The 18,923-nt window shown below is 38.3% G+C and overlaps 1 protein-coding gene across 1 annotated transcript in view; it reads left to right on the top strand.

Annotated features, from left to right (window-relative positions):
- LOC307129015 (FERM and PDZ domain-containing protein 4-like) overlaps positions 1-18,923 on the top strand; it is a 103,627-nt gene that overhangs the window by 47,742 nt on the left and 36,962 nt on the right. Inside the window, exon 3 of the mRNA XM_079821127.1 lies at positions 18,814-18,923. This exon is cut by the window's right edge and continues 51 nt beyond it. Coding sequence (XP_079677253.1) covers positions 18,814-18,923 — 110 coding nt within the window. The remainder of the gene's footprint in view (positions 1-18,813) is intronic.

Below are 18,923 nucleotides of genomic sequence, written 5' to 3'. Positions count from 1 at the left end.
GGTGGAAACTGTCATTCTGAGCCTCCTCTAGTCAATACACATCTGAGACATCTACTATTCTGCCTTTCAGCACTATTTATGTTTTAAAAAATATGAACAAAATCAAAATATGAGCCGGGGACCTCGGGTTGAGTTGACATGGAATGACCCCGATACGTTTTTATTTAGTTTTAATAGACAAAATGATCTGTTGCCACCTATTGATGAACCACTGCAGGAGATTCAGGCTGTTTATCATCTTTTTTTACATAGGAAAGTAAGTTTATGCAAGTAAAATGAAAATGTTTTGTTAGAAAACATCTTGTTTTGTTTGAAAAAGAATGTGTAGTTCAAATGAATTCAAGTCAGTGGAGTTCATATTATATGTTCTTATCAATTTCATATTAAAATAAAAATTTTCATAAATATTGATAAAAGAATATGTTTTTTGCATCACACAGATATTTGCTGTAGTTCTTGTAACATTTTACATTTCAAAGAATTTCTCAATTTTTGAAATGAATAAAAAGTTGTGAATGAAGTAATAGCATGGTAAAAACATGGTAACGTTAAAAAATAAAAGTGCATTCAAGTTAATGATCAGATACGAAACATGTTTTAGTTGAAACATATTCAGTTATGATTGTTTTATAAGCTCACATTCAGGGAATTTTTCCAGGTTTGTAATGCATCAGCAGGGGAAAGATCTGTAATGGATGTAACTATTTACATTTTCAGTGCAGACATCAAAATATTCTGCGCCTTTTGCATATTTCATATTTTCTGGAAAATAAGTGGCACCTGATTATAAGACGGACTGGGTCAAAATTGCATTTTTGAGAGAAAATAAGGCACATCGGTGTATACGCCACAGGCCACGTTTGATTATGACATTCAGGGAAAATGTAAAATTCATAAAAAAAAACATTATAAATATGTTTTAGTTCCGCTCACTCCACAACAAATCCTGGAAAATAGAAAACAAACTAATGATGTATTATCAACACCAATTCTGCATGTGTGATGGTAGTTGTGTGATATTGTTACAGGACGTTTGAGATGATAAAAAGATAAGCAGTGGGTTTTTTTCAATGCCACAAAATGCATTGATCCAACGTTGATTTAGCGTTTGCTATGTCAATTGCTCATCAACTGTGCATTCATTTTCACAGTTTTTTCTGACAAATTTTTCAGAAAAGAGACCAAATTCGCCCTAGAGGCAGATCTCAATGGGCTGCCCTAATCGACAATATAGACCGGAGAAAAGCATGGCTGTTAGCATATCAATATTTATTCCTAATAAGACCAAAGAAGTCCACTTTAAAATATTACATAAGATATACCCGGTTAATTTAACAATATCCAAATATGTTGATATTCTTAGTACTTGCTCATTTTGTGGTCATAAAGATGAAACATTAATACATTTATTCTATTCTTGTGATTTGATTCAAAAGTTTTGGTCTAATTTATATTCCCATTTAAATAAAACTCCCATTACAGACACAATCTTTTAATTTGAAAGATGTTATTTGTTATTTCACTGACTCCAACAAATCTAAATTAAATTTTTTTCAATTTTTTTATTTTGTTTGGCAAATTTTTCATCCATAAACAGAAATTTATGAGCTCACTTCCTACTTTTTCACATTTTTTGATCGAGGTAGACTCGCTGCTAAAATCTTTGAGGTTAACTAGCAATAAAAAATTTGATCGATTTCTAAAACAATATGAACAATTCTTTTGTAATGAATCTGATGTTCAAGTTTAACCAGCTTTCTCATGTATTGACAACCCCCCCCCCCCTTTTTTATTTGTTATTTTTATTTTATTTACTTATATTGTCCCTTGTCTTTATATGTCCTTTTCATATGTATGTAAACGTTGTTTTTTTTTATGCTTCCTTTAGATATTTGACTCTACATACAAATGTCTTTTATGTCTTAAAGATTTAGTTCACCCAAAAATGTAAATTGTGTGATTAATGACTGAGCCTCATGTGGTTGGACACCCGTCAGACCTCCGTTCATCTTCAGACACAAATGAAGATATTTTAGTGTAAATCTGATGCTCTGAAAGGCCTCCATTGGCTCAACTTTACACTCTCAAGACCCTTAAAAGACACTAAAGACTAAAGTTACAAAGTCCATCTCACTACAGCGGCTCTACAATAACTTTATGAAGGCGAGAATAGTTTCTGTGCGCAAAAAAACCCTAAATAACGACTTATATAGTGATGACGATTTCAAAACACGGCATCATGAAGCTTCATCAGAGCGTTATGAATCAGTGAGTCGATTCATGATTCGGATCGCGTGTCAAACCGCCAAACTGCTGAAATTTGGCGATCCAAACCGCTGAATCGACTCACTGATTCATAACGCTCTGAATCGACTCACTGATTCATAACGCTCCAAACCGCTGAATCGACTCCCTGATTCATAACGCTCCAAACCGCTGAATCGACTCACTGATTCATAATGCTCCAAAACGCTGAATTCCAAACCGCTGAATCGACTCCCTGATTCATAACGCTCCAAACCGCTGAATCGACTCACTGATTCATAATGCTCCAAACCGCTGAATTCCAAACCGCTGAATCGACTCACTGATTCATAATGCTCCAAAACGCTGAATTCCAAACCGCTGAATCGACTCCCTGATTCATAACGCTCCAAACCGCTGAATCGACTCACTGATTCATAACGCTCTGAACCGCTGATTCGACTCACTGATTCATAACGCTTTGAAGCTTCATGATGCCGTGTTTTGAAATCGTCATCACTATATTAGTCGTTATTTAGGGTTTTTTTGCGCACAGAAACTATTCTGGTCTTCATAAAGTTATTGTAGAGCCGCTGTAGTGAGATGGACTTTGTAACTTTAGTCTTTAGTGTCTTTTAAGGGTCTTGAGAGTGTAAAGTTGAGCCAATGGAGGCCTTTCAGAGCATCAGATTTACACTAAAATATCTTCATTTGTGTCTGAAGATGAACGGAGGTCTGACGGGTGTCCAACCACATGAGGCTCAGTCATTAATCACACAATTTACATTTTTGGCTGAACTAACCCTTTAACTCTAATGTTCTCCTGAAGGTATTTGTATATTTGTACAGTTCTTGAATAATTTTTTTTTTTTTAAAAAGTAAATGTTCACAGTTTTAAGTCAGTATTTTCCATCATAGTTTAGTTTAAAATAACCCGTCTATCCAGTGACCTGTGGATGAGAGTGACCGTGTGAAAGCGCACACATTCGGCTGGTCAAGACTTTGGGACGCCGGCCATCTATAGCAGCTGGTCGTGGCTGAAGACAAGGCTGCGCATTTCCTGCATCCCATATGTCTTTCCCAGGGCTTGCCGTCATGTTAGGGTGATGGCACAAATCCCATTCATATTTTTATCTCGAGCTCTCGCCTCACTGCGATCATCCAGCATTAACCTGGATCACTTGGTGGTCCTGCATGAAAGCGTTTAATATTCCAGAGAGATTTGCAGTGCATTGATGGTATGCATGTGAATAGTGATGTCTATTAGTTATTGTCTTGTAATGATGAGCATCATTGGTGTGTGTGTGTGTGTGTGTGTTGTAGGGATGCAACAATACAGTTAGTCCATGGTTCAATACACACCTCGGTTTTTAACCACGGTTTTCGGTTCGGTTCTATTCTTCGGTTTTTTTGTTATTCTATTCTTAGGCGACAGGAACAGCAAGAGGTTAAAGAGAAACAAGACTCTTTCTTTATTTTACTTACATTTTTAAACTTAAAACTTTTTCTTAATTTTTTTTTTTTTAAAAACACTTGTACACATTCCTTGTGTATTGTATAATATAAAAAAGTATAAAGATTTACAGTGGCAGCTCAGAGCTGTACAGCAGCATTAAAGTATGAAATTGAATGAATAAATGTAAAGATAAAACACTTCACAGACTTCACTATAAAATCTACACTGATTCTTATTAAAGCTGCTGTATTAGTTCTTCAGTCAAGAACAGTGAGTGATTTTCTCTTTGTCTTTTGTTGTTGTATTAACATTAAAGGGATAGTTCACTCATAAATGAAAATTCTGTAATCGAGAAATGAATACAGGTTTGGAGCAACATTAGAGTGAGTAAATAATGACATTATTTTAGAGGTGAACTGTCCCTTTAAGGACGGCGTGTTCACTATAGGCTGCGCCGCTGTCAATTAAAGACCTGCACGCATCTAATATACACACACACACAGATTATACTTCACTTTAGACATAACCGACTGTGTTTATGTTAACCTTGTGTGTATTTGACAGTATTAGCGCAGTAAGACGACTACTGAGTCCAGTAATCACGTGTTTGACAGGCGTTTAGTGCGCACACTCGGAAAAGCGCATGTTAAAACCGTACACGCGAATGAGCCGGCAAGGCTTTAAAATGCATGTAAATAATGAGCTTTGGTGATTGTGAATAACTCTAGTGTCCCGTGAGAATAACTCTAACACTGACCTGTGATGTGAATGTATGTCACGTTGTTCAGTATTGGGATGGAGGCAAATGATAGAATTTGTAGAAAAATAATTAATTCAATGCAAAATCGCAAAAAACGCAATTCACAAGCGCGTATTGAACCATGAATGCCGTACCGAACGGTTCAATATTATATTGAGAATTGTGGCATCTCTAGTGTGTTGGCTATGTTACAGTGAGTAAAGTCATGAGAAACCACTTGCATCCCAAATGTTTTAAACAGAGCCCTGTTGGTGATCTTTACAGATCTGACTCTAAACCTGTGTGTAAGACCTCTCGCCGTGGCTTGAAAGAATAATTGCAGCCCTTCGTGGCGTTCGGGAACATGTGTCTGGAGTGATGGCTCTTCCTCGCCGCCTCCTTCAGCCCACGGCTTTAATTAGCCGACGCCGCGCGCTTCACAGCCCAGCAAATGCAAGATGATATAAAGAGTGAGCAATAGCTGAGCAACTGCTGCAGATTACATTAGTGAAACGCGAGATGATGTGATGTAAAGGCCATTTGCTGGTTACCTGAGCGTGAAGCAGAAACATAATGCTATTAAAGTCACTATAAAATCGTACGTGCAGTGATAAAATACAGATAATGGCTGTACATGGAGACCAAAGGCTGTGTTTTATTCAGAGGCAGACGTAACGGGAAGCTTTTTTACCACTAATTCAAGAAAATGAAGAGCAAGTGATGCACATTAGATGTGTAAATGATGCTTGTGTTACACTTGCTCCTGCAGGAGAGGTTTTACTGCTATTCTTCATGAATGATGAATTAACTATGATTGTTTCTGCGTTATTTCTTCTATTCGCACTCACTCAGGATGACTTTGTCCTGGTGTTTACATGCACACGGCTGTGATTCAGCCTGCTTGCAATGTTGGGCCCTATGAAAGAAAAGATGGCCCTCTACCACACCAACCTAGCTATCTAAAATCTGAAAATGATCAACTGAGTACAATTATTAAAGAGCAGAATGTTGAATTGGTGGAATCTTAAAAGTATTTGAGGTGTGTGATTGCAATGTGGAGATGATTTGTAAAAAAAGACAGCAACGCCTGTTTTGTTTACGGAAATTGTCAAAGTTTAATATTGACAGGTCGTTGATGACCTTGTTCTGTAAGTCTTACATTGAGTCAGTTGTGACTTTCTCTCTATTATGCTGGTATGGCGGTCTTAGTGTCAAAGCTAAGAATGCGGTGGTAAAAATAGTCAATACCAGTAGTAAAATTATAGGAACTCATCAGAGTCACTCTACTGACTTATAATTGTCAGGTTGTAAGGAAAGCCCAATCCATTTGACTGAATTTGTGTGAATTTATTTTTTTACCTTCGGGACTTAGATTTAGATTCCCCACTGTTAGAAGCAACAGGTATAAACATTCATTTATTCCTACTGCGGTTTCTTTGTTAAATTCGGGAATGGGAGGAGTTGTGGGAAGTAGGTAAACTTTTGGGCTGCTGCCGTCTTGTTGTGTTGTTTTTTAGGTATTTTTAATGTTTGTAAACTGTTTTTATGTATGTATGTTGGTCTTGTTGCAAAACAAATTGCCCTACGGGGACATCATCGAATAAAGTGAAGTGAAATCTTTGTCTGCAATTTAATAATACTGATCAATTAAGCTCCGCTCGCTCAACCCAGAATGCCCCGATTGGCTGAGAAAACATTGATTAAAATTAAGATACAATTTATACAAAACAAAACTTAATGAAGTGGTCACAATCATGTCTGATCAACTCCACTCATCTTATTATGTGTCCTATCTCATGCTGTTCACTTTTCATAATCGACATAGATTGACAACATAGACATAAAAAAACAACATTATAATATTTAAACATAAATATAAAAATAAATACCTTATTGCAACAATTATAGCACAGAGAAACTTCATGTCGGAGTGAGATTTGAGCAAATGTGGTTTTACCGGTGAGCGTGAGCGGTTCATGAGTGGAGCGTTTTGCTGGATTTTGCCGGAAATGCCATAATTTTTTTATATTTGTAACTCTTTGGTAGATTATGCATTTATAATACATTACTACTAGTGCTGTTACTACTAATAAAACCCATCTCTGGGGGCCCCAAAAGTGTGTGTGTATAATATTAAATGAAATTGCAGTCTTAGTTTTAAAACTGTTGCATTAAGCCATCTTGTGAGAGGTTTTAACAGTGTCTTTAAATAAAATCCAGTTATTCTCTGCTACTGTAATAACTACTATTACAGTGTGTAGCATTTGCAGCAGCTTCTTCACTTGTAGCTCTTCCTCTCATGAACCTTTTGTAATACAAAGTCATTGTTCACCTGCCCTTAAATTACGGTTGGCGGGAACCTTGAGAGCTGTGACGGCCGGGGCATTGATGTTCCCGCCGCGGCCAATCATTTCCTCAGGATTTTAATGATGTTGTGGCTGAATCATGACTATCAAACCTGCCGTCTCAGATGTTGCTGTTATGAAAGAGGTCGATCAGAGTTGTGTAATCTGGACACCTGAGGAAAAACTGCATCCGTGAGCTTTCCTATACTCATCTGTCTTCAGTGTGTGATGTCTGTTCCTCTCTCTCTCTGTGGTTCTGAACTCCTGAAACGCCTCCATCTTGAGTTTTCCTCCGGGAATCAACATGTCACAATATTCCTCATTTTAATCATTCATATGCAGAATAAAAGGGCAGGTATGGGATTCAATTCCTGCCTAATGCACTGCTGTCACGGATCAAAACCTAAAAACACAATATTTTTTTATTTTATATAAGTATATATTTTATTTTATAATATAAGACCAAAGCCATATCTCTAACCAAGTTGTGTTCCAAATTTGAAGTTGATATCACAAAAATGTAAGTTCCCATAAGATTTTGTTTAGGTGCTGTACCAAAAACAGCCACCGGGTGTCATTCAAATTCAATTGATTGTTTTTTTGATGCATTTTCCTGTAAATTTCTGTCCAAATATCACTTCCATCACAAAACAGTCACCAAATATGGACCCTTGAGACTCAGACCTTTCCGACGATATGCGTTTTGTCAAGATTGGAAAAGATATTGATTATAAAGTAGTTAAAATAATTGTTGTAATATGAAACATGACGCCGCCCACTAGGGGGAGGAGCCCGCTAGAATAATTTAGAGTAATGTTTCCATGGTAACACAATGTCCGATTTCAAAACGGTTTTCAAAGGATACATTTTGAGTTTGTAAGCTTTCAAATGATACCTAATTTATGATAATTACTTAAATATATGATACGAATAAAAGGCAATCATAAAAAGATCACCAGGCGTCCTGCCAGTGGGACAGTGACATCTCACGCTTTGATGATTGACGTAATTAAGTGGTAACGTTACTGACGGTAGACTATAGTTGTTTATATTTCTTAATAAAATTGTGCCAGCTGGAACAAATGCTATAATTTATGAATTATTACGGGTAGATCACCGCAGGATTAAAAGTGGTTGAACGTTTTTTCAAAGAGCCAGAAAGTCCCTTTGCAGCAGGCACAACAAATGAACGTTAGCGTTTCAGGGAGGACAGCAGATATATCAGCAAATATGGCTCTCAGAGAGATTATTTGTGGAATATAATATAACACAATCACAGCAGTGACGCTGACTGGGTTAAGCATTTACTGTGTCTGAGGGAAATCTGCCAGTCTCTTCAAAGGAAGATTACAGATGGCGAACGCCCACACAACTATTTTGTTTTGTTGGTTTGTTTGACGATGTGAGTTCAGGACTCTTTCACTTTAATGGTAAAGTTACACATTTTTTAAAATTCGGCTAAAACATATGAAGATATTCCTAGATGTTTTGATTCTCACTGACAGGTGGTTGTCATGACAATGACGTAGTTTAGGGCGGCACAAGTTAACGTTCGTTCTCTCTCTCACACACACACACACACACACACACACACACACGCACACACACACACACACACACACACACACACACACACACACACATACCTTGTCAATCAGCTGATGCTGATTGCCGTGGTGCAGGAATATCTGGACCACAGCCAATCAGATGCAAAGACCCGCCCCATCTGTGTCTCTGATTGGTTTAGACTCCAATATGATCCATCGATCCTCTAGAGCCCTGTGTAGGCGGGGCCTGGTTGAGTTAGTTAGTCGTGTGTTGAGATCAGAGACTGTAAAGAAATATGGGCGTAGTGTGCGAGGCGTCACTCATAGGATCTGAAGAGTGTCTGAAGTGTAAAGTCGGGTCGAGCCGGCCGTCGCCATCTTGTCTGCGAGTCCCTCCCGGATAACAGAAACTGGGCAAAGAGGCGGAGCTGAGGTGATGACTAACAGACAGCAGACAAACGGCAATCCACCTGTCACTCAAAGTGGCCACGCCCTTAATTATGCAGAACTTTAAGGCTTTATATAATGTAAAGGAATGAGTTATAAAAACATTCCCCCCCTCACAGTCGTCATGAAGGGCAACATTAGCCGTACAGACCAAAAGCACAGTTTGTCCCAGACTAAGGTGACCAGATTTCTGAAATGGAAACCGGGGACATTTCCTATTTGAGTGGTCAAAATACCACTAAAACCTATTTTATCAAAAAAATGGGGACAATACATTTTTGAATGTTTTTGTTGTTGTGGGCTCTCTATATTATTATTAACATTAATAATTAGTATGATTTAGTTTGATTATTAGGATTTTTGGTCTGGATTCAAATCAAGACACCTGCAAAAAAAAAAAAAAAAAAAACTATGAAAACTGTTAATAGTAACCATTGTAAATAACAAGCAGTTCAAAACAATATTATAACATGACATAACAAAAGCACATTACAAAAATAAAACATAAATATGATAAATAAAACTATTTACAAATATTGAGCCGCAACAATGGAGAATATGAGGAGATAATCAACATTTCCTGCTCTAGTAGAGCCAGAGGAATACCCAATACCCAAAATACCAAATACCCAAAACACCCAATACCCAATACCCAAAACACCCAATACCCAAATACCCAATACCCAAAATACCAAATACCCAATACCCAAAACACCCAATACCCAAATACCCAATACCCAAAATACCAAATACCCAATACCCAATACCCAAAACACCCAATACCCAAATACCCAATACCCAAAATACCAAATACCCAATACCCAAAACCCAAAACACCCAATACCCAAAGACCCAATACCCAAAGACCCAATACCCAAAATACCCAATACCCAAAATACCCAAAATACCCAAAACACCCAATACCCAAAATACCCAATACCCAAAATACCCAAAACACCCAATACCCAAAATACCCAATACCCAAAATACCCAAAACACCCAATACCCAAAATACCCAATACCCAAAATACCCAAAACACCCAATACCCAAAATACCCAATACCCAAAATACCCAAAGACCCAATACCCAAAATATCCAATACCCAAAATACCCAATACCCAAAACCCAAAACACCCAATACCCAAAGACCCAATACCCAAAATACCCACATACCCAATACCCAAAATACCCAATACCCAATACCCAAAATACCCAAAACACCCAATACCCAAAATACCCAATACCCAAAATACCCAAATACCCAATACTCAAAATACCCAATACCCAAAATACCCAATACCCAAAATACCCAATACCCAAAAATACCCAATACCCAAAATACCCAATACCCAAAATACCCAATACCCAAAATACCCAATACCCAAAATACCCAATACCCAAAATACCCAATACCCAATACCCAAAAATACCCAATACCCAAAATACCCAATACCCAAAAATACCCAATACCCAAAATACCCAATACCCAAAATACCCAATACCCAAAATACCCAATACCCAAAATACCCAATACCCAATACCCAAAAATACCCAATACCCAAAATACCCAATACCCAAAAATACCCAATACCCAAAATACCCAATACCCAAAATACCCAATACCCAAAATACCCAATACCCAAAATACCCAATACCCAAAATACCCAAATACCCAAAAATACCCAATTACCAAAATACCCAATACCCAAAATACCCAATACCCAAAATACCCAATACCCAATACCCAAAAATACCCAATACCCAAAATACCCAATACCCAAAAATACCCAATACCCAAAATACCCAATACCCAAAATACCCAATACCCAAAATACCCAATACCCAAAATACCCAATACCCAAAATACCCAATACCCAAAATACCCAATACCCAAAAATACCCAATACCCAAAATACCCAATACCCAAAATACCCAATACCCAAAATACCCAAAATACCCAATACCCAATACCCAAAAATACCCAATACCCAAAATACCCAATACCCAAAAATACCCAATACCCAAAATACCCAATACCCAAAATACCCAATACCCAAAATACCCAATACCCAAAATACCCAATACCCAAAAATACCCAATACCCAAAATACCCAATACCCAAAAATACCCAATACCCAAAATACCCAATACCCAAAATACCCAATACCCAAAATACCCAATACCCAAAATACCCAATACCCAATACCCAAATACCCATTACCCAATACCCAAAATATCCAATACCCAAAACACCCAATACCAAAAATACCCAATACCCAAATACCCATTACCCAATACCCAAAATACCCAATACCCAAAACACCCAATACCCAAAATGCCCCAAAATGCCCAAAATACCCCAAAATACCCAATACCCAAAATACCCAATACCAAAAATACCCAATACCCAAAATACCCAATACCCAAATACCCATTACCCAATACCCAAAATACCCAATACCCAAAACACCCAATACCAAAAATACCCATTACCCAAATACCCATGACCCAATACCCCAAATACCCAATACCCAAAACACCCAATACCAAAAATTCCCATTACCCAAAATACCCAATACCCAAATTACCCAATACCCAATACCCAAAAATACCCAATACCCAAAATACCCAATACCCAAAATACCCAATACCCAAAATACCCAATACCCAAAATACCCAATACCCAATACCCAAATACCCATTACCCAATACCCAAAATACCCAATACCCAAAACACCCAATACCAAAAATACCCAATACCCAAATACCCATTACCCAATACCCAAAATACCCAATACCCAAAACACCCAATACCCAAAATGCCCCAAAATGCCCAAAATACCCCAAAATACCCAATACCCAAAATACCCAATACCAAAAATACCCAATACCCAAAATACCCAATACCCAAATACCCATTACCCAATACCCAAAATACCCAATACCCAAAACACCCAATACCAAAAATACCCATTACCCAAATACCCATGACCCAATACCCCAAATACCCAATACCCAAAACACCCAATACCAAAAATTCCCATTACCCAATACCCAAAATACCCAATAACCAAAATACCCAATACCCAAAACACCCATTACCAAAAATACCCAATACCCAAAATACCCAATACCCAAAATACCCAATATGCAAAATACCCAATACCCAAAATACCCAATACCCAATACCCCAAAATATCCAAAATACCCAATACCCAAAATACCCAATACCCAAAATACCCAATACCCAAAATACCCAATACCCCAAAATATCCAAAATACCCAAAATACCCAATACCCAAAATACCCAATACCCCAAAATACTCAAAATGCCCAATACCCAAAATACCCAAAATGCCCAATACCCAAAATACCCAAAATACCCAATGCCCAAAATACCCCAAAATGCCCAAAATACCCAAAATACCCAATACTCAAAATACCCGATACCCAATACCCAAAACACCCAATACCCAAAATACCCAATGCCCAATACCCAAAATACCCAATACCCAAAATACCCCAAAATGCCCAATACTCAAAATACCCAATACCCAAAATACCCAATACCCAAAATACCCAATACCCAAAATACCCAATACCCAAAATACCCGATACCCAATACCCAAAATACCCAATACCCAAAACACCCAATACCAAAAATTCCCATTACCCAATACCCAAAATACCCAATACCCAAAATACCCAATACCCAAAATACCCGATACCCAATACCCAAAATACCCAATACCCAAAACACCCAATACCAAAAATTCCCATTACCCAATACCCAAAATACCCAATACCCAAAACACCCAATACCCAAAACACCCAATACCCAAAACACCCAATACCCAAAATACCCAATACCCAAAATACCCAATACCCCAAAATACCCCAAAATACCCAATACCCAAAATACCCAATACCCAAAATACCCAATACCCAAAATACCCAATACCCCAAAATATCCAAAATACCCAATACCCAAAATACCCAATACCCAAAAATACCCAATACCCAAAATACCCAATACCCAAAATACCCAATACCCAAAATACCCAATACCCAAAATACCCAATACCCAATACCCAAAAATACCCAATACCCAAAATACCCAATACCCAAAAATACCCAATACCCAAAATACCCAATACCCAAAATACCCAATACCCAAAATACCCAATACCCAAAATACCCAAATACCCAAAAATACCCAATTACCAAAATACCCAATACCCAAAATACCCAATACCCAAAATACCCAATACCCAATACCCAAAAATACCCAATACCCAATACCCAAAAATACCCAATACCCAAAATACCCAATACCCAAAATACCCAATACCCAAAATACCCAATACCCAAAATACCCAATACCCAAAATACCCAATACCCAAAAATACCCAATACCCAAAATACCCAATACCCAAAATACCCAATACCCAAAATACCCAAAATACCCAATACCCAATACCCAAAAATACCCAATACCCAAAATACCCAATACCCAAAAATACCCAATACCCAAAATACCCAATACCCAAAATACCCAATACCCAAAATACCCAATACCCAAAATACCCAATACCCAATACCCAAAAATACCCAATACCCAAAATACCCAATACCCAAAAATACCCAATACCCAAAATACCCAATACCCAAAATACCCAATACCCAAAATACCCAATACCCAAATACCCATTACCCAATACCCAAAATATCCAATACCCAAAACACCCAATACCAAAAATACCCAATACCCAAATACCCATTACCCAATACCCAAAATACCCAATACCCAAAACACCCAATACCCAAAATGCCCCAAAATGCCCAAAATACCCCAAAATACCCAATACCCAAAATACCCAATACCAAAAATACCCAATACCCAAAATACCCAATACCCAAATACCCATTACCCAATACCCAAAATACCCAATACCCAAAACACCCAATACCAAAAATACCCATTACCCAAATACCCATGACCCAATACCCCAAATACCCAATACCCAAAACACCCAATACCAAAAATTCCCATTACCCAAAATACCCAATACCCAAAATACCCAATACCCAATACCCAAAAATACCCAATACCCAAAATACCCAATACCCAAAATACCCAATACCCAAAATACCCAATACCCAAAATACCCAATACCCAAATACCCATTACCCAATACCCAAAATACCCAATACCCAAAACACCCAATACCAAAAATACCCAATACCCAAATACCCATTACCCAATACCCAAAATACCCAATACCCAAAACACCCAATACCCAAAATGCCCCAAAATGCCCAAAATACCCCAAAATACCCAATACCCAAAATACCCAATACCAAAAATACCCAATACCCAAAATACCCAATACCCAAATACCCATTACCCAATACCCAAAATACCCAATACCCAAAACACCCAATACCAAAAATACCCATTACCCAAATACCCATGACCCAATACCCCAAATACCCAATACCCAAAACACCCAATACCAAAAATTCCCATTACCCAATACCCAAAATACCCAATAACCAAAATACCCAATACCCAAAACACCCATTACCAAAAATACCCAATACCCAAAATACCCAATACCCAAAATACCCAATATGCAAAATACCCAATACCCAAAATACCCAATACCCAATACCCCAAAATATCCAAAATACCCAATACCCAAAATACCCAATACCCAAAATACCCAATACCCAAAATACCCAATACCCCAAAATATCCAAAATACCCAAAATACCCAATACCCAAAATACCCAATACCCCAAAATACTCAAAATGCCCAATACCCAAAATACCCAAAATGCCCAATACCCAAAATACCCAAAATACCCAATGCCCAAAATACCCCAAAATGCCCAAAATACCCAAAATACCCAATACTCAAAATACCCGATACCCAATACCCAAAACACCCAATACCCAAAATACCCAATGCCCAATACCCAAAATACCCAATACCCAAAATACCCCAAAATGCCCAATACTCAAAATACCCAATACCCAAAATACCCAATACCCAAAATACCCAATACCCAAAATACCCGATACCCAAAATACCCGATACCCAATACCCAAAATACCCAATACCCAAAACACCCAATACCAAAAATTCCCATTACCCAATACCCAAAATACCCAATACCCAAAATACCCAATACCCAAAATACCCGATACCCAATACCCAAAATACCCAATACCCAAAACACCCAATACCAAAAATTCCCATTACCCAATACCCAAAATACCCAATACCCAAAACACCCAATACCCAAAACACCCAATACCCAAAACACCCAATACCCAAAACACCCAATACCCAAAATACCCAATACCCAAAATACCCAATACCCCAAAATACCCCAAAATACCCAATACCCAAAATACCCAATACCCAAAATACCCAATACCCCAAAATACCCAATACCCAAAATACCCAATACCCCAAAATACCCCAAAATACCCAATACCCAAAATACCCAATACCCAAAATACCCAATACCCAAAATACCCAATACCCCAAAATACCCCAAAATACCCAATACCCAAAATACCCAATACCCCAAAATACCCCAAAACACCCAATACCCAAAATACCCAATACCCAAAATACCCAATACCCAAAATACCCAATACCCAAAATACCCAATACCCAATACCCAAAAATACCCAATACCCAAAATACCCAATACCCAAAAATACCCAATACCCAAAATACCCAATACCCAAAATACCCAATACCCAAAATACCCAATACCCAAAATACCCAATACCCAAATACCCATTACCCAATACCCAAAATATCCAATACCCAAAACACCCAATACCAAAAATACCCAATACCCAAATACCCATTACCCAATACCCAAAATACCCAATACCCAAAACACCCAATACCCAAAATGCCCCAAAATGCCCAAAATACCCCAAAATACCCAATACCCAAAATACCCAATACCAAAAATACCCAATACCCAAAATACCCAATACCCAAAACACCCAATACCAAAAATACCCATTACCCAAATACCCATGACCCAATACCCCAAATACCCAATACCCAAAACACCCAATACCAAAAATTCCCATTACCCAAAATACCCAATACCCAAAATACCCAATACCCAATACCCAAAAATACCCAATACCCAAAATACCCAATACCCAAAATACCCAATACCCAAAATACCCAATACCCAAAATACCCAATACCCAAATACCCATTACCCAATACCCAAAATACCCAATACCCAAAACACCCAATACCAAAAATACCCAATACCCAAATACCCATTACCCAATACCCAAAATACCCAATACCCAAAACACCCAATACCCAAAATGCCCCAAAATGCCCAAAATACCCCAAAATACCCAATACCCAAAATACCCAATACCAAAAATACCCAATACCCAAAATACCCAATACCCAAATACCCATTACCCAATACCCAATACCCAAAACACCCAATACCAAAAATACCCATTACCCAAATACCCATGACCCAATACCCCAAATACCCAATACCCAAAACACCCAATACCAAAAATTCCCATTACCCAATACCCAAAATACCCAATAACCAAAATACCCAATACCCAAAACACCCATTACCAAAAATACCCAATACCCAAAATACCCAATACCCAAAATACCCAATATGCAAAATACCCAATACCCAAAATACCCAATACCCAATACCCCAAAATATCCAAAATACCCAATACCCAAAATACCCAATACCCAAAATACCCAATACCCAAAATACCCAATACCCCAAAATATCCAAAATACCCAAAATACCCAATACCCAAAATACCCAATACCCCAAAATACTCAAAATGCCCAATACCCAAAATACCCAAAATGCCCAATACCCAAAATACCCAAAATACCCAATGCCCAAAATACCCCAAAATGCCCAAAATACCCAAAATACCCAATACTCAAAATACCCGATACCCAATACCCAAAACACCCAATACCCAAAATACCCAATGCCCAATACCCAAAATACCCAATACCCAAAATACCCCAAAATGCCCAATACTCAAAATACCCAATACCCAAAATACCCAATACCCAAAATACCCAATACCCAAAATACCCGATACCCAAAATACCCGATACCCAATACCCAAAATACCCAATACCCAAAACACCCAATACCAAAAATTCCCATTACCCAATACCCAAAATACCCAATACCCAAAATACCCAATACCCAAAATACCCGATACCCAATACCCAAAATACCCAATACCCAAAACACCCAATACCAAAAATTCCCATTACCCAATACCCAAAATACCCAATACCCAAAACACCCAATACCCAAAACACCCAATACCCAAAACACCCAATACCCAAAACACCCAATACCCAAAATACCCAATACCCAAAATACCCAATACCCCAAAATACCCCAAAATACCCAATACCCAAAATACCCAATACCCAAAATACCCAATACCCCAAAATACCCAATACCCAAAATACCCAATACCCCAAAATACCCCAAAATACCCAATACCCAAAATACCCAATACCCAAAATACCCAATACCCAAAATACCCAATACCCCAAAATACCCCAAAATACCCAATACCCAAAATACCCAATACCCCAAAATACCCCAAAACACCCAATACCCAAAACACCCAATACCCAAAATACCCAATACCCAAAATACCCAATACCCCAAAATACCCCAAAATACCCAATACCCAAAATACCCAATACCCAAAATACCCAATACCCCAAAATACCCAATACCCAAAATACCCAATACCCCAAAATACCCCAAAACACCCAATACCCAAAATACCCAATACCCAAAATACCCAATACCCCAAAATACCCCAAAACACCCAATACCCAAAACACCCAATACCCAAAACACCCAATACCCAAAATACCCAATACCCAAAATACCCAATACCCCAAAATACCCCAAAATACCCAATACCCAAAATACCCAATACCCAAAATACCCAATACCCAAAATACCCAATACCCCAAAATACCCAATACCCAATACCCAAATACCCATTACCCAATACCCAAAATATCCAATACCCAAAACACCCAATACCAAAAATACCCAATACCCAAATACCCATTACCCAATACCCAAAATACCCCAAAATGCCCAATACTCAAAATACCCGATACCCAATACCCAAAATACCCAATACCCAATACCCAAAATACCCAATACCCCAAAATACCCAATACCCAATACCCAAATACCCATTACCCAATACCCAAAATATCCAATACCCAAAACACCCAATACCAAAAATACCCAATACCCAAATACCCATTACCCAATACCCAAAATACCCCAAAATGCCCAATACTCAAAATACCCGATACCCAATACCCAAAATACCCAATGCCCAATACCCAAAATACCCAATACCCAAAATACCCCAAAATGCCCAATACTCAAAATACCCAATACCCAAATACCCAATACCCAAATACCCAATACCCAAAATACCCAATACACAAAAATACCCAATACCCAAATACCCAATACCCAAAATACCCAATACCCAAAATACCCAATACCCAAAAATACCCAAAATACCCAATACCCAAATACCCAAATACCCAAAATACCCAATACCCAAATACCCAATACCCAAATAGCCGATACCCAAAATAGCCGATACCCAAAATAGCCGATACCCAAAATGGGTAGTGTGTTGAGACTGGCGGTTATGGTAAGGGGGCGGGGCATTTCCCAAACACCAATCACAACACACCACTCCAGCCGACCAATCAGAGCACAGTGTGCTTTTCAGAAGGAGGGGCTTCTTAGAGACAGGAAGTAAACAGAGCATTACTGACAGACTGAGAAGACAGGAGCCGCAACACTGGAGAATATGAGGAGATGATCAACACTCAAGCTGGAAAACCTGCCCAGAAATGATGGAGTGTTTTGTGCTTCACAGGGTTAATGTTGTGATGTGTTTGCTCTGTCCTCAGTCATCTCTCCCAGTCCAGCTCTCTGGAGGAAGTGCGTGTTGATGTGGATAAGTTCGTCCCTCCTGCACCGCGAAAGGTGGAAATGAGACGCGACCCAGTGCTGGGCTTCG

This window comes from Gobio gobio (assembly GCF_949357685.1).
Source record: "Gobio gobio genome assembly, chromosome: 7".
Lineage (NCBI taxonomy): Eukaryota > Metazoa > Chordata > Actinopteri > Cypriniformes > Gobionidae > Gobio > Gobio gobio.
This window is presented reverse-complemented; position numbering and strand designations above follow the sequence as displayed.